At 39.1% G+C, this 27,785-nt stretch overlaps 1 protein-coding gene across 1 annotated transcript; it reads right to left on the minus strand.

Moving 5' to 3' along the window:
* GLUD1 (glutamate dehydrogenase 1) lies at window positions 1-27,785 on the minus strand. Its single transcript, XM_062496119.1, has 13 exons — window positions 27,356-27,785; window positions 15,709-15,789; window positions 14,813-14,868; window positions 13,869-13,932; window positions 12,154-12,248; window positions 7,904-8,083; window positions 6,316-6,453; window positions 5,082-5,219; window positions 4,874-4,954; window positions 4,004-4,127; window positions 3,034-3,125; window positions 1,027-1,089; window positions 1-499 (listed from the first exon to the last, which is right to left on the minus strand). Exons 1-13 carry the CDS (start codon window positions 27,783-27,785, stop codon window positions 380-382), a joined length of 1,662 nt encoding a protein of 553 aa, XP_062352103.1. The 3' UTR covers window positions 1-379.

A 27,785-nucleotide genomic window follows, 5' to 3' on the forward strand; every position in this document is an offset into this window, starting at 1 on the left:
GCATGAAGTAATAATGAGCTAAGTGCTCATATAGTACAGTATCTGATCTGAAGTCTGAGAAGTGGCTCAGGTGGCAAGACCACTCTTTCATACATAAAATGTACCATTTTGTTTTGTAGGTGAAACACCCAGAATGGCCCCCACAAGTGCAGATGAACTGTTATCTTCAGATACATACTTGTATACAATTTCCTAATCCATGGATTTTTATTGTAAAAAAGACTAGTTTGGAACTGAAACTAATTGAGAATAGAATCCACTATAATGTCAGAAGAAAAGAAAATTTTGTGGTTACATGTAAACTTGTGATAAGCTTTCTCAAGAAGAGGGTACATTAACAGCGAGGGGTGGGATACAACAAGGAGCAGTCATGGCCTGTTTATGTAAAGGTCAAACCAGCCTCATTGTACACTTTGAAGACTTTCTCAATTGCATTGACGTAGGCAGCTGTTCTCAGGTCCAGGCCCAGGTTGTATGTCATGGCAGTACGCATGATTTGCTGAAACAGAAAAGGTTACATGTAGTTTCTGCAAGTTTCTCCATAGAAGCTCAACAATTTTGCTTATAGGATCCAAGCAAGGAGTAAAAGGAGCTGCTAGATTGGTATCAGAGCCTTTGTGGACCAACTCTGAAATTTCTTGATTCTCCTTACAGCTGAGAGCTGAATGGGAAGAATATCTTTCCCAGGTCACTATATTACCCATTTTCAAGTCTTACTCTGAAAGGGAGAGATGAGATGTTTCAAGTCCCATTAATTAAACATACAGCATAGAGGATTTAATCTAAAACTGCTAATGATGAAGTAAAGTACTCTTACATATGTCCCAGATTAGCCAGGTACAAGAGGACAACTAAAAAAGTTTCTACTTACTACAGCTTCTACCAGAATACTCACTAATGTTTACTGTACCCAGTTAAAGCTGGTCATGATGGCACAGAGCAGAAATTCTTCATACCATTCAAAAACTGTCCCAAAGTCACGGGAGTTTTCTTTCATGTAACTATATACAGTTGTGCAATATTTACCCTTGCAGAACGTTCCATCGTGTAAGCCAACCCAGAATGCACAATGTCTTTCTCAGATGCACCCTGCAACAACAAAGAATAAAATCAAGGTTTAATCCAAGACACAAAAAGGTCCTCATTGTGTGCTGGGGACAATGAGATGTTGGGTTCCCATAATTACTGAAGCTTGCTCACCCATTCTCTTCTAATGATGGGTGAAGAATCTAAATAGCCTTTACTGTGTTACTTGAAGAGCTAGCTATGATCAATTCAATTCTAAAACCTCAGATGTAAGCACTGAAGACTTTTATGGGCCTAGCTTCTAGATGCATGATGCTACCATTATCTACTGATCTAGCAATTACTGTTTTCAGCCTTCAGACCACACAGTAAATATTAAAGAAAAAAGTTTCCAACAGTCAACAACCTACTGCAATTGTTTTGAATACAGACAGGTTTTAGTAAGGGCATAGATCCCAAATTCATATACTCCACATCATATTAGCCCTTAGCAACTCCACAACTGTATTTTCATTAAAATTTAAATACACAGAACAATAAGCAGTTGAAGAATTAGGATGACTCATTACAGGTTCAATGTTCCATCATCCTGATTGCTGTAATTTACTAATAATTTGACATCTGGTTCCACAAAATACTTGCTTTCCCTCAAATACCAATTTGGGCTGGAAGTAGGAAGTACTAGGCCAGTTTCTATGGCTTGTGTTTAAGAGATCCAGCATTTGTTTTAAGTCACAGAACCCATCACACATGCTGCTCATATAGCCTAACATGTATAAAATGCACCATTCTGGATCAGGCTAAATAAAGTCTATTGCTATCATCTGGCTGTAGTCCAAGTTTATATGCACTTCCCCTGATTTTTTCCTGAGGAAGCATGGCTTAATGTTTTTCACAACTTGCTGGACTTTTCCCCCCTCATTTGTCCTATCTCCTCCTACGTTAGAGTTTAAAAACCAAACCAACTAATGCTTCTGGTTTCCATGTATTTCCATGTATCCCCTGGAAGAGCACTGCACTCCTGAACTGTCTGCTGTGCTAGGAACCATCCTTTTATTCTTCATTGTACACCTCACTGTGCTGGTTTTGTTAGAACACTTCTCACTCTCTTCCACCATTCCCTGCAGTGAACAATCTATCCTTACCCACCTCCTTCCACATCCCTCATTCTACAGATCACTGTCTCCACCTCAGGACCTGGGTTTGTTCATTGTTCCATGTTGGAGAAGCTCCTGTACTTTTATCTACCCTTGTCATCTTGCTCTGAACTTTCTCCACACTTTCAACGTTTGAAGATGCAGAGACCTAACCTGCACACAGTATTCAGAAGGCAGCACACTCTGTATGCATATGGTGGTATCATTAATCAGCCTTATACCTTCAGAGCATTTTCTAATGCTGGATTTGCTTATTGATTGCTATGGATTTCTAGGCTTGTACTTTGTCATTTTCTCCAAACCTTCCTTTTAAATGCAAATGGATGAGCCCACAACCCATTTCACAGGGATATTTCCCCACCATATATTGCTACACAAGAGAAAACAATTAATTTCACCTGACAATTCCTTGTTTGTCACTTCACTCTTAAAGGAACAAGCTACAGTTTTTCACCCAGACGTTTAATTCTAGAGTCACAGAAACATCAAACTGTCTGTGGCATGATATCTTCTTCAAAGTTTTTTGGAAAACCAGGCAAACTATATCAAGAAGAGCTCCAAAATACAAAAAGCATCTGCATTAAAACTGTAGCTTTTTTACTATATTGGAAGTATTTTGCATGGGCTGAAGTAAAAGAAATCAAAAATAGCTTATTTCCAATATTCCAAAGCAGTTCAGATCATTCGCTTGCTTTCTTTGTTTGGCCATCAGGCTAATTATGTACTAATGTTTTGCTTGGGGAAAAGTGCTCCATGATAGCTACAATGGTAAAATTTAGATTTCAGTTATATCAGAGTACAGTACCCCTAACAGTAAAAAAAAAAAAAAAAAACAGCAGCAACTACTTACGGATATCCTATCTTGAAATTCTGCTGTAGGCACAACTGGAATAGTTCCCCCATGTTTCCCAAATTTTCTTTCCAAGCTTTCCTGGACAGACACTAGAAAGAGGGAAAAAAAAAAAGTAGATGCAAGGTAACTGACAAATGTGAAATTTTAGAATTTTTTTTCCTTACATGAGCAGTGCTTTGGTATTCTCATTGATATTTATTTCATCTTAGTTCTTGAAATTCTGAAATTCCTGAACAGCAAGAAAGAGGATTTGAGACTACATAATCTTGAAGTTAAGAAAGGGATTTAAATGAGACTTGCCATAACTCTCCACTACTTTAGAAACACCTTACAATATATGATTTATGATAAAGGGTCATATTAAAAACCGTATAGGTGTACAGTGTCACAAGATTCTCATGTTTTCTACAGAGTACTGTTTAAAATGGAGCAACATCCTCCAGTTCTTCTCCACTGAGCTTCCTCTCTTCACATAATTGCTGTTAATTGTTTCCCAGAAAGTAGACAGCACAGAATGACCATAAGTGGAGCTGTGAACCATAAGCAGGTTTTTCCAGTGCCTGTCTCTATTATATTATTTGCCTTTATAGAAATCCTTTATTGTTGCATGTGCAGGACAATGGCACCCACGTGAACTTCATTTGAATGCTTCCTAAATAGCAAGTGTACAGCTAAATGACATTTATTAAGAAGTCGTAAATATTTCACTTAAGTGGCTTGACTTTACTATTTTACAAAACTGAGGAAAGACTTAAAAGATAACCAAAAAAGTATGCATTTAAGTCACTAGAGCTGCAGGTCAGTTAACCTATGAAACCTTTTCTATTCTTTAATAAGCAGCAATTACAGACTTCTGGGGAAATTGTGGTGAATGTAAAAGTGTTCTGTTTTCATTTCTCCCAAATTTGATGTTTGCTAGTCCAGCCTGTTAATTAGACAGTGCATGGAAGCAAAAGTGAGCACTTACTGAGCAAGTGGTAGTTTGAATCTCTTTCATATTTGAAAGTCAAACGGCCATAACTGACGTGGTTTAAGTTTTTCAGCCATTCAAAGTAGGATACTGTCACACCACCAGCATTCAGATAAAGATCCTGCACAGAAAGAATAAATATTTTGAATTGTGACCATGTGACAAAGACAGTGCTATCATGTTCTGCAACAGCAAGCAGTATTATGTACAGAAGTACGTAAGTACTTATGTATTGGACAGCAGTACAGAAGACAATCCAGTTCTTACTCTTACAGGACAACACCCTCTTCTTCAGTTCAGGGATTACTTTTACTGATTTAAAATAGGACTTGACTTTAGAACACAGCAAGTTCAACTACTTCTATTTTAGCACAAGTGTTTAAGAAAATTAGAGCATTCTTAGGCCATCTCAGTGAGTAAAGGCTGAAGATCAGCTACTCAATCTAGCAAGATCCCTTGATCAGGACACCCTTTCTCTGTGAAAAAATTGCCATTATAGCTGGATCGGTCTTATTCTTTCAAATTATCATTACACATACTATATGCACTCTGCAGTACACAGTCCTGTCAGAACATCACCCAGACAAACCGTGTCTACAAACCAACCAGAATATTTACTCTTCCTTCTTCCTGTGTTTAGTGCACTTTTTGACTGAGCTAATGTCAGCTAATTATCATTATCCTTGGTCATTTACAGTTGTAGTGAGGTCTTCAGTAAATATAATCATTCTTCAGCAACAATGACACCCATTTCCTAGATATCAGTTATTAAAAAACACTTACAGAATGAATGGCTTTTAAAAAAAGCCTACAATAACTAGTGTCTTGGTACTCTTCACAAAATCAAAGGTCATGATAGAACCTTACAGGGATAACCATGATATTCCTCTCCAAGAAGATTTTGTCAGCTTCAGGAGTTGTAGGCCCATTGGCACCTTCAGCAATAATCTGAAAGAAATCACAGCACAGAGTAACTCAGAGGTATAGATTTGGTTTTTTTCATGCTGACTATAGAATATTAATATTTAAACAGACCATCTCTATTTTTCATTTCTATTTGAGCTCTTTGACTTACTTTTGCTTTAACCTTGTGTGCATTGGCCTTGGTCAACTGCTTCTCGCTGGCAGCAGGGATGAGAATGTCACAGTCTGTTTCCAGAATGCTGCCCTCAAGTGGCTTTGCTTTAGGGAAGCCCATGATTGTCCCGTGTTGCTGTGTGAAGAAAACAAACCACAGTGGTTTTAGTGGGTTGTGCACTCATACGAATTTCTTCCCTTCTGACTTTCAGGGAGAGAAAAGGGAGAAGCAACAGTACTAGAGAGACAGCACATAATATATTCCCTATCCTTACTTACGCATAAAAAGCAAGCTACAAAACTTCAGGAAAAAGGTTCCCAAGACTGAAGCATAACAGCTCTCTGCATAAAGACAAAAAGGTCCCTCTCAGCTCTTAAAATAGTTTTCAAACAACTGAAATGACTCACTAGTCTGCTACACCCAGGATAAGTTGAATCACATATGATTCAAATGGTTTTTAAAATTCAGTACTACAACCCTAGCCTTTGTTTAGTGATAGAATCTTCATTCTTTTGAGAAAGAGGGTGATAAAGAAATTCAAATATTCCCTATATAAGACACTAACTATCAAATAACTACCTAAGAAACTTTAAATAGAAGATTGTATTTTAGTGCCTGTGAGCTGTCCCCTGAAGTCTGCTTCACTTGGAAACTGAAATAAAAAAACCACATCTATTTTTCAGTATAAACTACACATTCAAGTCACACTGCCAGGCAGGCTTTCATTCTTTCAAAAACATCCAATAGGTAAGAAACAGCAAAAGTACACTTTGTGCATCTTAAATGACCATGTGTTTATTATTCTCAGTTAGGAATCCTTCAGGAACCTCCTTGCTCTGGTTCCTTAAGAAATCCTTCCTACTTTAGGCATAAGACAGGCAATACAATAGTAATAGTAATAATAATAATAATAATAATAATAATAATAATAATAATAATAATAATAATAGTAACAACAACAACAATTATGAAATCAAAGTAATTAGCCTGCATACATACAGACACCTTTTTGAGAGTCAGGTCAAAGGGTAAAAAAGCTACCACCTGCATTTACATTCTTGTTGGGGATAAGAAGGAAAAGTCAGAAGAATCAACATTTCTAAGCTATTTCATAAGGACTGTTCACAGCATGCTTTAAATATCGTAACACCAGTCCACAGTCATCAGTTCATTCTATGTACTTGCAAAGCTGAGAAAAATGAAACTCTTTGTGCTTAGCTAAATTTCATACCAGTTTGAAATCTTCTAGTTCCTTTGGGTCAATCCCATCAGGATTCCAGATGGAACCATTAAACTCTCCAACAGCAACACATTTTGCGCCATAGCGATGCAAGTATCTCATAGAATGCAAGCCCACATTACCAAATCCCTGAAGGTGGAAAGAGAAAGGGAAAAGTAGTTAATCCTCCAGCTAAAATGATGATTACTGCTAAGGCTTATACAGTTTTAAATAGTTCTTCATCTATTGGCACATCTTGGCATTAGATGACGTGTATAGGCAAGATGGAAGAAATCTACGTACATTCTATTCTTGTTTGAATACCACTGCAGAAATTATGCACTGCAGCCAGCAACGTACAGTTGTGGCAAGTGTTTTATACTGGAAATATAGAAAGGGAGAGGTAATGCTACTAAGAAAGTGTCAAAACTATGATGTACAAGCTGGGAACATAATGTGTATCTACTTGATGACTGGCACCCTCTTAAAGGGATCAGTGGATTTTTGTATGACTACTGATTTAATTCCAGGCCATTAAGTTCCTTTACTTCCAGAAAGCTGATGTTCTGGAAGCAAAAGAACACACATAGCAGACCAAAAGGTCATATGATCAATGTTCAAAGTTTGTGGTACAATTCCACACTGGAAAAAAAGCTGAATAATAAATTCCTGTATAACACAGCTTTAATTACACTTGGGATTTTTGCTTATGTATCAGAAGCAAACTTTGATAAAAGATTCTGTCATGCCTTAGGTCTCTTTGAAACGCTCTAGGCTCATTTTCCTACAAGAATATTCTGCTTTTCTTATGTTTCCAATCAAAATTTTGCTTAAATGTGTGTTAGTTTTCCTCTGCCAGTCATGAAAATGCCAAAGAGAAGGGAGATGAGCATGTTTCTGGGCCTGTGCAGGGCAGAGATGCTTGTTCCAACCCACAGGTAAACTACAGTACAACTTGGAGCTAACAATTACTCTGCTATTTCTAACAAGTACTTTTTGGAAACAACAAAACAAATAAGTTCCTCAAACCCTCCATTTAACATTCTGTTTAAAGTTGAACAAGTTTCCTTTCTTTGAAATTTCAGGAATGATAATGTGTAACTACATAAATTCCCAAGTCTTAGGAACACCAAAATGTACATTCAACCCTACAAATTTAGGATAAGGTCTTAGTTTCTATTTTCCCAATTGATTATGGAACAAGAACGTAACCCTCAATTCCTCCTCAAATTTTTTTATTGTAAAACATTGCAACAAATTTTGTGTAGGTAAAACTAGTGCCACAACTCACTGAAAAGCATGCTAAGCCTTAGTTTAAAGAACTCCTGCTAACAGTATTCATTTTGGTATTTGCAGCTTACAAGATCACAGAGATTTGGCTTTTGTGCCTGCAAATTGCAATTGAAAGTTCAGTTTATGAAAAACAGTCCAAAATAAAGGACTATGTTGCTTGAAAAATGTTTCTAAAGCTTGAGACTAAAGGTTAACTTGGAAGTTTTAAAGCTCACTCAGTTTTTAAGGACTACAGCCTGTTTTAAAAACAGCTCTACTGAAAGTCTGTGTACTACTTCTTTTCCTACAGTCCAAGGAAAAAAGTTACCTGAACAGCAAATGTTTTATCTCCAAATCCTGGAGTCATTCCTAATAAGCTCATATATGAGGCTTCATTGATGAAATTTTCAATTCCATGGAAGACACCACGACCAGTTGCAGATATACGTCCATGGATCCCACCCTGGCTGATGGGTTTACCAGTCACACATGCATGTGCATTAATATCCTGTGAAACAGAAAAGGACTTGTGAAACATGGAATTAATCAAACAAAAACAGCTGGAACAAGCGGGAAAATGGAAATTTTAAGACTCAGAACATGATATAGCTTAAATATATTCAATTTGTAAAGATGATTTCCTTCCTCACTTTGTGTGAACACCTTAGAATATTCTGCCAGGAAAGCTGTGTAATGCAAAAGTGGATACGACCTGTGATTTTTTTATTGCCTCTAAGTGTGTATGTTAACGTCAGTCTGTGTATCATGGTGACATCCACAAGCAGACAAATCAAAAAGCTTTCAGGAATGTTTCTCAAAGTCAGCTCCTATGTACAGCCACCTTATCTTTACAGCATTACTTTCTATGTCTTAACTTTTTAAGGGCTTAGACACATCCTTGAACTGGCTTTTAGTCTTCTTTAAACATCATTTACTGTTCCTTTATAACAAATTCAGTTATTTTGCAATTACCAAATGAGGTATGAGGTCTGTAGTCAGAATACAGGGATGCTCTCAAAGGAAATCTGAAGGTCATATGGGAAAAGTTGAGTGTGTACTACTTTTATTCAGAAAAGCAGCATTTTCAACCAAGCCTCTATTCTTAATTTGGTGGCAATGAAATTAAGTTTTCCATATGCCAGATAGTCAGCCAAGAAAAAATAGCTATTTAAAACCATAGTTGACTTTTCCAGATGGAATTCATAACTTGAAAGGAATTCTTCCAAACTAGACACTGGACCTCCCTCTTCTGTCACCAGTGGTTCCCATGCTCCCACACCCTGGGAGCACAGTCACATGGTGGCTTGGCTTCCAACACAAGTGAAAAAATAGGGATGAAAGAGAATCCACTGAAATGAGTGTGCCAGCAGCCGGATGGGTTTCCATTCCACCAGCCACACATTCCCTCGTGCCAAAGGCATTTGCATGCCTGTGGTGCAGGATGCTTGGTGAGAGGAAGGAAAGGAGCAGACAAAAGTAAGTGGAGGCAGAATGGCTGGAGGAGAATAGAGCCATAACGAAGACTAAAACGATTTACTGTTTGAAAACGAGAGTGAGTTAACATATAACCCTCTTTAAGAACAATAAAAGTGATGCTGGGCTTGCCACAGAATTCCTACTTCAGCCTCCCAAAATAGAGCTTGCTGCTGTCCATAAACTGTATGCTCCCTCTTGTGGCATGTCAACTGTAACGAAGATTGGCAGGGGTGTTTTCCTGGAACGACTGGGCCTGATGTTTTGATGGACTTTCAGGTTTTTATTCTGTTAAATGGTCTTGAACTATGCTTTGAGCTTCATGCATTCACAAAAGGGGAAGTATATTTTATAAATATGTGAAGAAATACAGCTTCCCACCATATATAAGAATGTATTTATCCAAGTCCTTTCCTCTGTACCAAAAGTCAGTTGATTGTATCAGGAAGTACAGAAGAGCGGAAAGGATTAATTTAATAAAAAACTTCAGCCATATATAATTCAGTGATCCAGCAACTTCAGACGGATTTTCCGGAACAGTTAATATGGTAGTTATTACCAACTTGCATGGTTTGTCAAGAAAACAGAGCATGAAGTGAGAGGCAGATCCAGGTCTTCTTAAAGTCACATATAAAAGCCACAGCTGATGTCAAAGTCCTAAAATCTTTGGTTTCAAGTCAATAAACAAAAACTTTTAACACACACTGGGTGAAAACCAAAGAGCATTGCTTTTACTGAGAACCTTGAAAAATGGCTTACAGCTACCATCAAAGACTTCTGTATCAGTCCTGGTAGCTTATGAAGTTCAGGCACTAACTTTTGCTCCTTTCTTAATCCTTTCCCCCCCTGCAATGACGTTCTCCCTGTCTCTCCAGCTTCCTGGCAGGTTTTGAGCAAACTTCCCTTATCTGTTTAGATCTACCATTTGATTTATCCTTCTCACTTGAAACTCCCTGAACACAGCTGTGTGCAGTGTGCAAGTACAGAGCCATCAGGTCTGCATCTCAGACAGATCCCTCTCACCAGAGTCATCTTACCACTCCACTGAATGTAGTCCCTTGCACAGCTTCCATCTGTGTTTGGAATTACAGCTTGTTTCACTTTTGTTTGCTGCTCATTTTCTGCTTAGTTCCCTTTCCTTCCTCCCCCATGGTCACTTTTATCTTTTTAGTATTCCTTTATCACCTTTCTTTTTGCTCTTGGTCCCAACCAGATAGTTATCTGAAACATCTTCCTCTAGAAACCACATTTGATGGATTATTCCCCTTTTTATGGTCTCGTCAGAATTCTCATTTTCCTTCACCATTACCTGGTCATTCTCCACAATAACTCTGGAGTTGTACTGTGGCTACCACTCTGAGTGTACAAACAAGCAACCTAAGAAAAGTAAGTAAAATAATATTTACTTCCCCCCACCCCTTTATTTCCATTTTTTAATTAACTTTGCAGAAAAGTGTTCTTGAATCCTCAGGTTTTTGGTTTTTTTTTTTTACTTTTTCAATAGCATACTGCCATACAGAGGGAGTCTAAAAAGAAACTGTTGGAGTGTAATTCCAATTTTAATCCTCAGTTGTTATTTTCTTTTCTGTTGTCATTGAATCATTATAATGTGTAGGGCTACACAATAAAGTGAGATTATAAAGTGGAAAGAACAATAAGGTGAGATTATAAAGTGGAAAGAATAAGAAATGTATCCATTCAGCTTAATTTTTAAAAAATTGAGCTTAATTTATAAAACTGTTTGAGAACTCTACAGCAAATCTTAAAGCAGTTCGCTTGCTGTGACCCTTCTTGTCAGTCTTAATAATACAGTGCTGCTGTATCACAGTGAAATATGTATTTTAGTACAATGAATTAAATGTTAAAACTCAATGCTTTGAGGTAGTAGTTTTGCACTAAGTTGGAATTTTAAGTTCTGAGGGAACTAGTTGCCCCCTTGCATGTTGGAGTCCCTCAGAGGTAATAATTTTGTCTTTTTATCAGATATCAAGTTTTAATTAAAATATTTACCTATGTGAATAGCAGAAAGCAAATAACGTTTTACAGTGATATCCCTAACAGAGAGCTCTGTGTAAAAGTGATTTAACTCAACTAATCAGCATGCCACATCTGATTCCTTGAGCCTTCCTCTTTTCCTTCTGTGTAAGATACCTCAGACTGTGTTTCAGACTTCGAATAACCTGTGCCACCCCACCTCCTACTGTCCAAGACAGCCTCAGACAAGTCTTGTGCCAGGGGACTGCCTGAGGACACATCTTGAGCAATGTGGCACGTGGTGGGTGACACTAATGCCCGAGACACTGAGGTGAAGCACACCCTGCTGTACTTCAGGGGAGCTGCTGGAAGGGACTGCACAGAGTACAAGGAAAGAGTCTTTTGGCTTCAAAAAGGAGCTGGGATAGGCAAACATGCAATAGATTAGCATATTAACACAGCTACTAAATACATCTTTCTTTGAACAGACCTGTTGAAAGTACACAACGAAGTGTTTGCTTGACATGTACAAATAACCCCACCGACACAAGGACAAAGGCCAAACCAAAGGCTAGCATTAAAAAGTAATTTTAAAAATGGTTTTTTATTGCCCCCTGGGCTATAAATTATGTCAGTGGCCTTTGAAGAATTTAAGTCTACAATGAAACTTGTTACTTCTAGGAGACTGCAGAGAATTCTCAAAACTTTTACAAGTTATACCAATAGTGCGAACTTAATTTGCATGGTCTCTTGAACGAACAAAACCATGAGCATGTAGTTAATAAAACTTGTAAATTCAGTTATCAGTTAACAACTCTAAATTAGTAATTCAAGTACCAATGAAAAACAGAGGAAAATGATAGAAATATAAACCACTTTTAGACTATATACTTTTAAAAACAGTGTATTTTCTTTTTGTTGAACAGTTGCAATCAGTATTGTATCAGAGAAACTTATTTTAAGGCTAGTGTAGGAATGCTAACCTTAAAGCTATTTTTCCTTTGCTGTACCCTAAAATTCTCACACAACTGAGGTTGTTACAGTTTGCAAGATTATTTTTAGATCCAGTGAGTAAACAAGCTAACATGAATAGGCAGCTTTTCTTCCTGAAAGCCTCTGCTCAAGACTTACATAGTGTCCTATGGTACTGGCATAGGTGTCAGCAATCCAGGACATCTCCCTCTCCCCCGTGCTCATATCAGGAGCAGGCACATCCACACCAGGTCCTGTTGGCAACAGTAAAAATAGCTCTTAAGGACCAAATACAGATAGTAATTTTCAATTATTATTCCCTTGGGAACTGTGCAGGCCCTGGCAGAAAAGAACTGTTTTCCTGTTTAATCCTCAGTTTATTATGCAAGCAACATATTCTTCTGGATTCAGTGCAGTTTTAGATGCTGTATCACACCTTTCTACAATATTATCAAAACCCTCAACCTCTATACAAGCCATTTGATAAAAGGTGAAGGTCACTTTGTCAACAAAAAGTAGGAACAGGATAATGCATCAAAAGTGGTTTGGGTTTTTTGCAGGGAGGGTGCTATATAGGTATGACTTCTATATACTGTGACATTGATTGGGTTCTCTGCATAAGAATTTCCTTCCTGTTTCTGGGTGAGTTTAAATATTGAAGGTAGGCTGTTCCTAGTCATTGCATTGTAGCACATGCATTTGATTTTACTGCTTACTTCAAGAAAGGTTTCATTTCTCTTTCTTGATGAAATAAACCTTTAAAAGAAGTCTCACACACCTGTTGAAATAAAAAAAAATCTGGTTTTTGTAGCTAAAAATAGTATTTCCACATACTATATAAGCTAATCAGGATATTATATGCAACTTTTCCCCAACAGTCTTTTCTAAGCATTTTTAAAAAGTTTGTGAAAGTTGTGTAGCACCACCCAGAGAGCCTAAAAGGAAGAAAATTTTATCAAACCATTTTCATTGTCACTGAACTAATTATCACTATAGCTTGCACTGTGTATAGTAAAACCATTGTCACATGTAACATCAGTAAGTGTGCTTATAAAGGAACTTAATTTGGATGATAAATACTTTGTCTGGAAGAGCAGATGACAAACACTCTGGATGAAGAGCAAGAAAATGCAGATAAAAGGATAGACATTCCCAAGGCAGTTAGATATCAGGAATACATGACAAACCTTTAACTATTTACATGCCTCATTATTCATTTGAGTAAGAACCCTCTCTGGGTAAAGCTGCTCCTTTTAATTAAAAGTTGAGCTGGCAATATTAATCTTTCTGGAGAGGAGATGTCCAGACAGCTACCAGAACAGCTCAGGGCTGAGTGTGAACAAAGCCCCTACTAACATTACAGAAGCTGAGGTTCTGTTACAACAGGCTCCTCTGCTTCTTGCCTACACTTCCCTTGCAGCCTCTGGTTGCCACGGGTGAAGCCATCAACTTTTGCTGGGGTGGATCTTCTATTTCCTTCCTCTCTTTCCTCAGATACCTGCCAAAACCCTCAACTGAGACTACAGGAAACAGTAACAGTGAAGTGTTTGCTATTAGAGATTAAAACTGCAACAGATATGGTCACCATTTGCTGATCTAACTTGGAGAGAAACATGATTCATTTTGGAAAACATGACCTCAGCTTTTGTGGCTTCTCATACCAGAACAGCCACCAGAAAATGTTAAGACATGGTTCCCTTTAAAATGCACTAGGATGCAATGACTCAATTCTTTGTGGTTCTTGCTGAAAATTCTGTACTCAAATTGTTTACAGTTCCTAAAAATACGGTTATTTAAGTCTGTTATCTAATGGACACTGCCAGTGCACAATAAATCAGATTCCTAAATTTGAATAGTAAAGCTGCCCAACATACCAATAAAGCCTTTCTTTGCCAGCTCCATGGTAAACCTTCTTGTGATCTTTTCCAATTCATTGTCCTATAGAGAAAACGGAATAAATATCAGAAGAAATCATTAGTGCTCATGAGTATTTACTCAAACCTAGCCCAAGCATAAGCGAACGCCTTCCTCTTTTAGAAGAAAGAATGATTCATAATTTATGTAATTAATATGCCACTCCCTAGCAGACCATTGGTATTCAGGCAGCAGAAGAGATACTGGGCTTTCTTTCTGTACATTCTGATCCATGACAAGTCGGGAGCATGGCACAGGAAGAACCACCTGTGCCCACAGCAGAGATTTCCAGCAAACAAATCTGATATCCTGTGTGAACGATTTACAACCAGCAACAGCAAGAGCTGGCCCTGCCAGTCGTGCAATCAACACAGCCAAGAGACTTGACACAAATCCTTACAGGAGCTTTGAGCTTAGAATATCTGTTATGCATTCTGGTATTCCTTTCTGTACACGTTCTTTTAATTAGGGCAAGAAGGCAAGCCTGCAGTAAACCTTTTATAAGCCAAGTTAGTTATTATTCACACTGGAACACTGCATAGAATGGTTTAATGGAGCATAAAACTATTAGTCAAAATAAACAAAAACATTAACTTTTTTTTCGAAGAGTAACTTAATTTAAGCTTTTACTAACAGTATCAACTTTAAAAAAATTCCATGTTCCAAATTACTTGTAGTCTCCTGATTTTCAGAAAAAAAAACTAATAAATTAAATAATTGAAGTATTCCACCTCTGAAACACAGACATTTTAAAAATTCTTTTCCTACCTATTGCATGCACAGGCTACATTCAGCCTTTACACAGGCAGAAGTGGCAGGAGGTTTTAAGTGGTCATTAATGATTTTTTAACTGGCTGGCTTCAGTATTGCAGATAACCAAATTTTTATCTATGATTAGGCTTACTGTGTAGTTCTTGGGATTGATCTTGACACCAGCCTTTGCCCCACCAAATGGCACATCTACAAGAATGCAAAGGAAAATAATTTTACTTTTTCAACAACAAAGGCAGAACACATGAGAAAGATGTGTAATTATATCTTTGATTTTAGCAGTGATTTTGGTTTTGCTGCATTTATGGCTTCTGAAGTGTAAGTTATAATCTGACCTAGGTACTCTTATAAAAATGGGAGATCTTTCAAGGCACTTTGAAAATGGTCTTTAGAAGTCAGAAGTTCCTTATTTAAATTTTCTATGCTTAAATATCACTTGTCCATGACACTTGCAGAAATAGTAAATTTTATCTTTTATATTTTACTGGTTTAGGTCAAAAATTTTACTTTGGAAGCCCTAAGCACATCTATATACATTAGGAAAGTATTTTCTTTTCTTACAAATAATATGCAGATTCTCTCCAAGCTCTTCTACAATTTAGTAGCTTTGTACAAAATATACTTCTTTATAACCCGCAAAGGAATTTTATCTTTTTCTCTCCACAGCTCCCCTGCCTGAATCCTTTACAGTCTCCATCTGCTCCCCCTAAAATTAGTCCCCTACTAATCCAAGTTTGTCATACCTGAATTTGAGTTCAAGATGCAGTACTTTCTATGGGAGAAGGTAGCTAGCAGAATTTGGACTTTTCAAACAAAAATGCAACCTTATTAAAGTATTTTCAGCAACAGCAGAGGGAATGCATATTATTATTTCTTCAACAGATATAGATTTTTCCCATCTTGCTACAGATTTAAATTAGAGATTATTGTCTGAAATTCATTTTAATCCTTTACATGAGTATTTTTTCATGTAATTACATCAGTACTGATCAAAACTGAAGACTGAAATCTTGAAAAATGAACACTTACCAACCACAGCACATTTGTATGTCATGAGAGATGCTAAGGCTTTCACTTCATCCACACTAACATCTGTACTGTAACGAATACCTGCAAAAGACACACAATAAAAAAATAGGAATTCACTAAACAGCTTCGTAAGTATTTATAAATTGGGAAGGGTAATTCTACACCAACAATCTTTAACATGCAAGTAGGTAGTTTATCAACTTATTTACTCTAAGAGGTAAAGAACAAGACCCTGCAGAAATTCACTACTTCAGTAATTTTCTATGAATTAGCTTAATAGCAGCACTGGGCCTTAGGGGAAAAAGTGAATACTCCTTGTGATAAAGGTGAATCAAGCTGACAAGTAGCTAAGAACAGAGTTATCAAGAGGCTGATAAAGCACTTCAGCATTCCACAAGATCTTTAGCTATGGACTTCATTCATTGTATATACAAGATTAATTTTATTCCTCAACATAGTTAATCAAGTACAGGTTATAATTAAGGTCTTTCTGATAGAGTAATACAAGCTCCTGTTAAGTTCTAAGCCTTGGCTTCAAGGCTCTGGCTGCTAGGCACAACCACAAAACAAAAAAGCAATAAACCACACTCTGCTAGTTCAATTTTTTTCAAAACACTTTGAGGGAATAGTGCTACACCAGTGAGCTTGTGAGACCAGGCCACCCATCCCACACCCACATGGAAGCCAGCCCACACCTGCATTCCCTGCTCCAAGTCACTCAGCAGGGCTGCAAGTGTGTGCTGACACAGGGTACAAATGCAAATTCCATTTGTTGTGCGCCGGCAGCAGCTCAGATGCAAAATGGGTGAGCCCAGCATTCTAGGCAGCTCAGAGCTGAGTAAAAATATGGTTACACAAAGGTAAGGAGATCTTTCACCTGCCTGACTCTTACCAGTCTTCTGAAAAAATGGAAAAATCCAATAAATGGATTGAACTCAAAGTCAAGATTCGTGTATCTGAAGGTAGCTACAGCATAGGAAATATTTAACCAAACTGACAGGGCAGATACAGAGAACTAGAGACACTGAAACACGACGTTTAAGATCAACATGTGCCCAAAGCCACGTGGCCACACCAGAAGGGCCCTATGGCTGTAGGTTTGTTTCTATCCAAGTTTCTCCTACTTAACTAAGCATATGACAGAGCAATGAATTATTTATTATTCCCATCTCTACTCCCCAAATCTTTGGTTGTAGATTCTGCCAAGCTGCACGGTGGTTTGTAGCAGGCACAGAGTGTCCTTTAGATGCCAGAACATGGTACCACAAATTTCCTATTGTGTAAAGAGAAGACCATATTCAGGTTCTCAGGAGTGAAAAAAGGCTAGCATACATTATCCAAACTAAAGCTGCTATGAAAGCCATTCCTGAATGCTCTGGAAACAATCCCAGTTTCAAAGGGACTAAGTGCTGCTCAAATAAAACTGAGGGCCAAGTGCTGCTTTCTTATGTGAGTTCAACCAGTAAAAGAAAGTACCATGCCTCTGCAGAACAGAATTTTAATTTATTGTGTGAAGGGTGGTCTCCAAAAGCAAACTAAGTATTTTCTGACTTAGATAGCTGCACGGAGTTAACATCTGGGCTTTCAATAACCTTCTCATGGGAAGTAATATTCAAAATTTAAGTAGAACCTTTGAGACCCCCAGTCAAAGTTAGAACATAAATGCATTGCAGCTTTTTTAATATGTCTTACTCTAGTCTTTCAGAGGAGCAGTTATCCTTCTGTCAAGCTTTGAGCAAGAATGAGCATTACCTGTGGCACTAACTCTCAGGTCTGGGGAAATCATTCCCTCTTGGTTGAGCAGGTACTCTGGGGACAGGTCTCATCTGAGTATTGCTCAAGCCAGCCAAGTTTGGAGTCACAGCCTATGTTGGCCAGAATTGAACTCTGCCCCTCCACCCCCAGCTGAACTAGATCACTGTGTATTTATTCAACCCATATACTTATTTAAACTTCCAAGCTGTGTATACAAAGCAGTTTTGCTATAAATGTACTCCTGCAGGCATACAAAATGTTGTTTATTGATATATGAAAAGCAGCAGGGAGACTAAGTACTTCAGGATAGTTATCTTGTACAGCTTAAAGAGAGAAGCAAAATACAGTTTAAAGAGAGGGAAGGCTCTTCTGCAAATCATATGGAAGATAGGATCTGGAGAGGTGAACAACAGCACTTTAACTAGAAGTGCTAGTGCATGCACTCACACCAGTGCATGTAAAACAGTTTCTGGTTCCTTGTATTACAGTCAAGGATTACCACAAACTTTGATGCAACAAAAGTTAAGTTTTCATATCAAGGTAAATAGGGGGAAAACCCCAAAAACTAACAAAGTATTTGACAGGCTTTCAACTGAGCTGCCTATCTGTCAGCCATGTACACATACCAGAACACAGAAAACTTTTGGACTTGAGGTCAAAACTGTTCTTTTCTGGACAACCTCATACTTCTGAATAAGGTTTAACTCCTTCTGCAGGCATTTCAACAGTTGCAATTAAAATGGCTTGACTGCTGGCTTTATCTTCCTAAGTGGAAGACTAGTCAGTTCTGAGAGTTGTGATGACTTTACTGGTCACTCTTCTCTAGTTTATGTAGTAAAATCATTAGGTCAAGTTCAGGGTGTGAACCCAGGTTCTCTGACAGGTGTGATCAATTTTTCCCTTCCCTGGCAGGAGCACATAACATTTAAGATGCACTAACATTTCATTCCTTTTCACAATTCAGCTAGTTGCTGTTTTCCAGGAATTGTAATTACTCTACAGGAGGGACACCTCTTGACAGGGAAGTTATTCATGCTAAGCTGTTAAGATTGATGAGAAGCAGGCATCTGAGAATGCTGTACATTCCATCTGCAAGCAGATGCACAAAGATAAAAGAGTTACTTAATTTCTATTCTATTTGGACATCACTGAAATTTAGTTTGACAGCTTCCTAATTTGGCACGAGTATTGCCACGCATTTGTGTGACTGTTTTGGCAGTCTTACTATGCATTCAATAGCCTGAGTCTAAAAATGGACTATATGAACAGATAAAATACTGGGTTTGGTTTTTTTGGCTTTTTTTTTTTTTAAGGTTCTCACTACACAAAAGCAAACAAAGTCACTGTTAGGTAGCAAGATGACAATTTTTTTAAACCCTGGCAGGTCCCACACAGTAATTCTCTGGAAACTTGTGCCTTTTACAACAAACTAGCTACAAAAAAAAATAGTTTGAAGAAAGCCTCAAGTTACAGTATGACTCACGGCCATGGAAAATACTTTTCATTGGAAAACATGAATTCTTGTTCTAGTTGAGAATTCTCTCTCCTTACCACGCCCCAAGAAGTTAAACAGTATGCTAAGAGTGACTTTGTTTTTCTATGCACAAAGCCTTCTAAATGAGGAAATGTTTTCATTTAATTTTTTAGTATTGGTCAGTGTAGAGAGAAGACTTTATCACTACACTGCAGTGCCTGTGCTTTGGAAACTTTTTCTGCAACCTGTATTATGGAGATATTATACTACACTCAGTTACCTCTTCACATTAAAGTAGTCTTTATCAGCAAGGCTACTTTGGTTTCTATAATAACAGCAGTCAGTTATCATCTTAATCATTTTATATCAGGGGGTGCAATAACATACACATAACAAAGACCTTGATTTCCAAGAAAACTGGTTATACATGCTACTAGATTTTACACTGTACAGATTTCAGTATGTTCTGTGATGTTAAGCATATCGATTAATCATTCCTTAGAAGATGTGGTGTACAGAACCACCAACTTTTCAAGGATGACTAGTGCCTTTCCAGTACACCTCCAAATCTATTTAGGGAAGTTCGTTGTCACTATTTTCTGAGCCTCTCATGGAGTGATCCTAAATAGTAGCACCTACATGTGCTCTCACTACAAAAGAGCACAAGGTATTCAAAGTCTCAAAAAAAAAGGAAACAGTTGCCATAGCAACAGTTCAAAGCAAAACACTTGGTAAACTACTCCTCCTGCACTAAATATCTTGTAAATCTCAGTCTCTCTTCCCCAGAACCTGGAACACATTTGCATCTCAGCCTAAATTATCAGCATCTAACCAAGGGTTTTGTCCTGCTTTGACTTGAGTGTTTTCTTCTGGTTATGTTCTTGTGAACTTTGGAACTAGTTTGGGTCCTTTAGAGATGACAATTCCTGTTAATATGGTGAATTTGTTCCGTTCACCTCTATTTGAAAAGTGCTATTTTGCTCATCAAAAGAAGCCTTACAGAGCAGCAGCTATGCTACACTACCCATACAGCACTCAGAAACACAGCTATCATGATCTCTTTTGGAAGTTCCTAGGACTGACTCTGGCATGTTCATCTCCTAGTTAGTAACACTGGATTCTGCAGCAGCTCTGTGGGTTAGCAGCTTGCCTGACCCTGTCCAAAGGTTTGAGTCTAAGTCCAGTCTGAAGGAGCTTCAGTTTAGATCCTCACCTATGGATGCCAAAAAATCCATAAATCAGCCCCAGCACTCGCTGTAGTGCTTTAGTTCCTTAATGTTTTAACTCTGGATTATGTACAGTATTTTCATGTTTGGTAAGTAAACAAGTGCAATTGTGACTGTACTACCATCAAACTAAGTATTCACTGACATCTAACTCAGTAGGGACATATCATCCAAGCAATTCTTAAACTGTCTCATAACACACATATTTTACTAGACTCAGAAAAGCAATCCAACCTTCCCAAGAAGGAAATGCTGAGCCTTATTTTACCATTTGGAAAGTGTGGTAAACAGCACAGTGACCAATTTGTAGTTATTGAAGACAAAGAAATTCCAGATAAACCTAACAAAGCAAGATGAGTAATTCAGCACTGGAAAACAAGAACACTGTACAACCAATCAGCAACAAGAACCACTAATTCCTAAATTCAATTCACTAACTGCCAAGAGAGGAGATAAAAATATTTCTCTTCCTACGCAGCACTAGCCAGCTATAAAGCTGAGGCAGGACAGCCATTCCCCTATAGAGACCCTCACCATTCTGCTTTAAGCACCAGCATGTATAAAATGACCAGGTTTATAAGGTAGCCAGCCAGCCAGAATACTTCAGTATACCACTTTTTGTATGTTTTTAATAAGCAGCACTTGAAACGTGCTTAAACATATACGTTTATTTCAATCCATGCTGCAAAAAGTCAAGAATTTTCGCAATTCAAAAATTTCCTCTGGTGCATTGATAAGACATGGTGTTTTAAATGTGAATACAGCAAACTTAGTACACTACCAGGCAAGCAAATAGGACATGAAATTATGCACCTAGAATCTGGCTATGAAGTAAAGTCTCTCACCTACAGAACTACCTCAACCCCACCTAAAGGATTAGGTCACTCAATAAAGTGCACTCAACACTGCAGTAACAAGGACAAACAGGGAGATACAGTAAACTGCTTCCACACAGATATTATTACCACCTGCGGGGGTGTTTGTGTGCAGAGGGTGGAAATAACACACAAGTTGGCCCTGTCTGGTCCAGATGCCACAGGAACCACAAAAGAAGAAGCCACCACAGTGCTGACACGAGGCAGGCAAATTCCATGCTCTTCCTAAGAGTCTAATTCCTAACAAGATGGAGCTGTTGCAACTCGTGCAACAAAAAGGTGCTTGCTGGGATCACCCAGAGAACAGAAAGGAGACTATCACACAGAAGATTCCTCTCCCCAACACGTGTTTATGCAGAAAGCCCAATGCTGAGAGAGGTATGATCTCTCTATAAATAGACAAAGAGCCAACAGTAGCAAGGGAAAACAACTATTTAAGATCAAGGACAAAGCTGGCTACCGCAGCAATGGTATGAGCTGATTACATGAAAAAGCTGAGACTAAAAAGATTCACAGCCAAAAGAGCAAGGCGTAGCCTCCTACGAGAATATCAAAGGTAAAAACAAAAACCTGATATAGTTCACATTACAACTAGCACATTAAAAGACAGTAAAAGACAAGACACACATTCCTTTCCTTATTTTTTAATTTGCTATTTAAATGTATATCCACTGTTACACTAATTGTGAAGTTAGATAAGCTACAATAAGAGAATAGAAACCTATGAAAATTGGCCAAAGGCTGGACTCAATCTAAGAGGTGTTTTCCAATCTTAATGATTCCATGAAAGTAAGGCACTGGTATAAACTTAAGCTATAGCTCTGTAAGTGTTATCACCATTAGGCTAATTACCTTCCCCCCCCGCCCCCCCAAAAAAAAGCCCTCTCACACTCCTTTGGAGTTAGATCAGGTTCCAGATGGCCCATGCTATAGTTCCATCTGTTGCACAGTCCATAGGGTACAGCTCCATGTCTTACTTGAAAGACCCCAGGCCAAAGGCACAAGCTCTTAACTTTCACCCATGCATGGCTTAAAAAAAGCACAGCTACTAACTCAACCCCGAGATAAACAGCTCTGCTGATTCCAAAATACCTTAAGCTCTGCTCCTTACAGGGGGTTGTACTGGTCCCAGTCCTGCATGTACAGGTTTTTCTTTTGCAAGAAAGGTTTCCATTATCAGTATGTAAACTGTTTTAGCCACAGTAATGTCTGCAACAGAGGGTATTTCATGACTGGGCAACTGAGATCAGTGCCAGCCTTGGACCTCTGCAATTGGAAAACTGTGGCAAGGGTGGCATGAATAAAAGCTACCTTATGCAGTAACAAACTCATTAATATGAACTCATGAGCCAAGTGAGAAGGATAAATCCTGATAGGTAGAATAAAAGCAGCCAAGACCAGACAACAGGAAAGTTTTGCAGTGCAGAACAGCTCCTTCTACCAGCCAAGGCAGCAGCACACAGGAAATCAAATTCATTTACCTCCAAGTCAACTGAACAAATAAAGTAAGACTCATTTGTCTTCACATAAAAGAGTGAACTTTGAAGTAATGTTTGACAAAGCTTTTCAGACTTCCGCTGTAAATGAAAGTTATACTAAATCTAGTTCAGAACTAAGGATGGTTTTAAAGCCTTTTTGAACTGAGGAAGCAGCTGAGACTTGGTTACAGCAATTTGGGTGAGCACAAACAAAAGTTAGGCTGTTTCTGGGTTTTATTCATTTAATTTACAATAGACCTGTTGGACAGTTGGTTAACATGGAAAGGCTTGAAAAAGTCTTAAAACCACTTAACAGCATTATTCCCATAGTAAATGCTGCCTAACAAACATGGAATCACTTCTATATTTTTAAGCAGGTAAAAATTCAGTAGGTTTATTTTGTTTTCTAAAACTGACCAATTAATGATAAATAGCCATCAGGAATCACATTAAAAGTAGCTTAACCCGTTCTACACCTTTATAGAACCTGATGAAATTATTTAGAAGAATTTATTATTTTAAGTAGGAACTGCCAGAGTACTTTCCAACAAAGTCATCTGTATTCAGACATCTCATTTCCTGTACCCTATTTGGTCTGTTTGACTTCTTTAGGCAGCTGTCAGTGCAGTGAACTGGAGCAGCTGTGGGTTCCTGTTAGCACTGGCCACTGGCATGCAAGTCACCACATCAGCAAAGGAAAGAGTGATGTGACCCACAGCATTACTTCAGCTACCAAGCAGCTGTATAAAAACTACAGATGTATAAAAACTACATTTGGCATGTAAGCAACCTGAGTCCCAACACACAAGACAAGTGCTTATTCCATATTCTCAGTGGGACGAGGAGGCATCTAACTGATTTCTGCCTTCTAGCAAACAGTTACATTGCAAAAAATGGAATCCTTAAAACCTGGATTTGAATGCTGGACATACTGCAAGATCTACCACTTAAATGGGGATATTCATGACTGTTCTGTAGAGATTCCTAAAGTACAGCAAAGAAGCACTGGTAAGAAAAAGAATCACCACCTTCTCAACATGCAAAATTTTGCAACCCCCCCAAAGCACAATTAAGGATTAACTTCCACAACAATTAAATAGGTAAGCACCACAAGATTCAACAAGAAGTGTTATTTCTGGGTTCTCTCAATAAGGTGGAAACCCACCAAAAGTTGTAAACAGAAAAGAAAGCAGGTTTCAGTACCTCATGCTTCTTTTCCAGAAAAGCACTTTTCTTCACCCAGTGAAGAATCACCTGCACTGCTATGTAGCTGTATGGACAGCTACGTCCAGCACACTTGTGTTCTTACATGTGCTTTGGGAGGAGACAGGAAAGTAGGATAAACCTATAAATAACTTCCTATTTTTATTAACAATGCTTTTGATTTTAGAATTAGGATATTAAGAGTGTTGTACTTCTTGGACAGAAACACCACAGTCAAGTTCCTCACCAAGGTGTAGGAGTTGGGCTATACAAAAAAAATGTAAGGCTGATCTTGGAATTGCCCTCATGCAGATCTATCATAATCCATCCACTCAGGATCTGTATTTTCAAAGCAGTCCTCTCATGGCATTCACTCTGCTGAGGTATTTCTACTTTACAGGCAAAAGAGAAGTCAGCACAGAGGAGGTACAGAAGGACTACTAGTCAAGGAACTGCTGATTTGTACTGGCACTTATCATTTGCATGCACATGTGTGATTTATAAAGATAAATCTTGCATTTAGAGTCTGGCAGTTTTCACATTTGGGCTGGATCACTAAACAGGGACTGAGGTTTCACTCCAGAATAGAATGAGCAGGCAAAGAAATAGAAGATATCTCTGACAAAGGAATGTCATCTAAATGTTATACTCTTAACTACAAATGTTTAGTAGAAATAAGAAGGTGGTGCTAAAGTGCATGGAATTAAAATGTTTCTTTAGACTCTTTCTTTGAGTGATTCAGCTGTCTCCAAGTTTAGGGCATTCAAATCAAGATTTTAAAATTTGATTTACAGCATAAACTCTTCATTAGTTCATGGTTAAATATGTAAATCCCCTTACAAACAGAAAGGCATACAGAAGTAACATACAACAGCTAATGAAGTATTTTGGTATGTATGTACTAAAAAAATTAGGAACAATTAAAGGAGGACAGTCTTTGGAAGACCTAAAAACTTTTGTACTCCTACATTTCCTACTTGAATCTTAAAGAGTACTTTGATCATTTGTCTAATCTGCATACAGAGCAGTATTTAACCTTCTCTAACCAGCATCTCTTATCCTTCAGTTTTTAAGTAAACCTCAGGAAATGTAACAGATGAGCTTTGAAAGCACAATGCTCCTTGAAACAACAGACATGACAAAGCATCCATCCCCATAAACTCAATTTCTTTCTTAGTACCAAGTACACAAATACACACTCAAAAAAAAAAAAAAAAAAAAAAAAGGAAAACGAGTAACCTTGTTTTACCAAATTTTACTTTTCAGAAAGCACAAAGTTAAAAGCCACAATTCTGCATGTGAAAAGATGTGGAAGCTGTCTTCCTCCTAATGTCTTTGCAAGCCTTCCACTTGTCACCCCTTCTTTTAAAAGGGGCCCTTAAGCCCCTTGCTGTTTCTTAATGGTGCAAATTACTCCCACTGGATTCTGAGGTCCACAGTGTGTGGGACACTCACTTCAGCAAGCTCCCCTACTTCCTATTGTCATATGGAACTTGGAGATGTATTTAACTGGATTTTGTGCTTTTATCCCTGTGGGCTGAACTAGAATTCTAGTTTAAAAATCCCTTTTGGACAGAAGCTCAAGTTGTTGCTGAATTTCAGGTGGATGAAATGTACTATAACTGCAGAAGTATCTTTACCACTCCTTTGCCATTAAAGTAGAGATGTTCTACTTCCTCACACCTTTTTCATAGCACATTTCAAGCAACTGATCTATGCTTATCACACATCCCATTTAAACTTAAATTCAGATCTGTCATCTGATAATGAGCAAATTCCTAAAGAGCAGTAGAAGGTGAAATCCATTAATGATCTCTGTGATTTAGAACGGAATGGAAATATCTGCAATTCCTTCCCTAAATTCAGAGGGGGGCGGGGAGAAGCACAAGAAAAAAACCCGAAAAACTACTGAGACTTCCTATTTTCTTTAGCTGTCATTTTCAATTGCCTGTAAGCACTCCAGTGTTTGCTTCAGTGTGAGTGCAGACAGGCAGAACAAATGCCACCAAAGAAAATCAAGAAATTCTGTTGAGAATTTAGAAATGCAGGTATCAGAACAGAGAGTGTTCAATCACCCAGTTGGTGGGGCTTGTTAACATTCAGTGCATTTTATAATTATTTGTTGTGTAAAAATAGGTTCTTTCACTGATGAGCAATACTAATGTGAAATATTAGAAGCTATAATATATTAATATTATTTTATTACTTCATTTGCACTGAACTGCATGTTGTTATGCAAGCAGGATCTTAAGAGTAACACAGGCTGTACAGCAAAGGACTTTTTGTAAGCAGCAACAAAGAGTAACTTAACTGAAGCAGTGATAAAACAGCAGTGTGATATCCATTAGTATTTTAAAAGAAATTATAGCAATGGCATGGAACAGTCGATTCACAGAGTAAACTTCAGCCACGCCCAACTTCAGCTACAACTAAGTCTGATGCTAATTCTTGCTTCAAGTAAACAACCAAATGTTGAGCTGGCCTCTTTTGGGTAAGAAGTTCACATGTCACAGGACACTCACTAGATATTTGATTTTGGAATGTTAGGAATCACATTAACAGGACACACTATCTGTGCCGCAGAGAGAAATCCTCGTGTCATATATATATATATATATATATATACATATACACACCAACTGAACTGATTCTCACATACACATTTACCTAAGAACACCCTCCTTAATCCAGTCTTGAAGTTAGAGGACTTCATTTACAAGAAATCACCTGCTTTCTGTAACCGTCATTATTTACCATAAAGATGATGTACACTGGAAAAAAAAAGTGTTTACACACTAGAGAAGCTCTCTTTGAGTCACGGACCTGAAATGGTTTCCAATACTCAAATGTCCACAAAGATCAGAGCTCTTGAGTAAATTATACTGAAGGACATCTCTGTTTGTTTTTTAAGGAAATGCCATCTATCCCAGACTAAAAGGGAGTCTGATTCCTCTGAGATCACGGCCGATCCCATGAGAGCTCAGCTCTGCTCAGCTCCAGTGGGATTCACCCTCTCGGTCCCTCTTCATGTCATTGGTCTCACCTAAGTTGAGCTAACTACCTCCAGAAAAATCACCTTTTTCTAACTATGTATCCAGCCGGTAACCGGAAGCACAGTTAACTTGTTATTAAAACTTGTTATTTTTCCCTAGGGATGTTTTTTGTGCAAGCACCAGGTTTTCGCGAGCACAGCAGGCTGGGCTTAAAGGGACAGGGGTTCCTGCAGCTCCCGACTCGAGCAGCACTTCCAGCACGGTGCTCGCACGTCTCCCTACGAGCACCATCCAGGTCTGAGTCACATCGAGTTAAAATGAGGCGGAGGCTCTCCTCGCCGTGCCTAGGGCCAGAGCGGTGGGTGCGGCGAAGGCCGGACGCCGGTACCGTGACACCCGGTACCGGGGCTAGCCCGGGGGTCACCCGCGGGGCCGGGACAGCGGAGCGCTGAATGGCTGCGGAGGAACCGCCCTGCGCCTGCCTCCTCCCGGGTATCGGATACCAGGGGCAGCACGGGGAAGCGGCCGCTGCCCTCGCTGGCCGGGCGGGCAGCAGGCGCGGCAGGACAGGGGGGTTGGCCGGGGGCACGGCGGGGCGGGGCGGCCCGGCCCTCCGCGGGCCCGGGGAGGCTGCGGCTCTCACCTCCCTTGCAGGGCGTGCGGTGCTGGCTGTGCTGCGCCCGATAGCCCTCGATCACTTCCCACTCGCCGTTGTCGCGCTTGATGGGGAAGGTGACGCTGAGCACATGGTTGCAGGGCTTGATGATGCGGAGGATGCCGCGGACGCGGTGGCGCCGCTCCTCCATGCTCTCGCGGGTGCGCAGCCCCTCCACCAGCTTGTCCTCCACGATGCTGGCGCCGCGATCGAAGAACCCCTCCACCATCTTGAAGAAGTTGGGGTCGTCCTCCTTTTTCGCCGCCTCACAGTAATGCCGCCGCGGACACCGGCCCCCGCCCCACGCCGCCGCCACCACCGCCCCGCCGGTCGCCGCCGGCCCGCCCGGCTCCGCGCCCGCCAGCACCGAGCCGGCGGCGAGGCGGGACGCTAACAGCTCCCCCAAGTAGCGGTACAT

The sequence above is a fragment of the Cinclus cinclus genome, chromosome 7, assembly GCF_963662255.1.
Source record: "Cinclus cinclus chromosome 7, bCinCin1.1, whole genome shotgun sequence".
Classification (NCBI taxonomy): domain Eukaryota; kingdom Metazoa; phylum Chordata; class Aves; order Passeriformes; family Cinclidae; genus Cinclus; species Cinclus cinclus.

Bases quoted from the DNA above. Each gene is read 5' to 3' on its own strand.
- GLUD1 (XM_062496119.1), bottom strand. From the start codon at position 27,785: ATGTACCGCTACTTGGGGGAGCTGTTAGCGTCCCGCCTCGCCGCCGGC. The intron at 15,790-27,355 runs GTGAGAGCCGCA...TGTCTTTTGCAG, and splicing joins CCGCACGCCCTGCAAGGGAG to GTATTCGTTACAGTACAGAT. The intron at 1,090-3,033 runs GTAAGTAGTTGC...TTGTTGTTGCAG, and splicing joins AATTTCAAGATAGGATATCC to GGTGCATCTGAGAAAGACAT.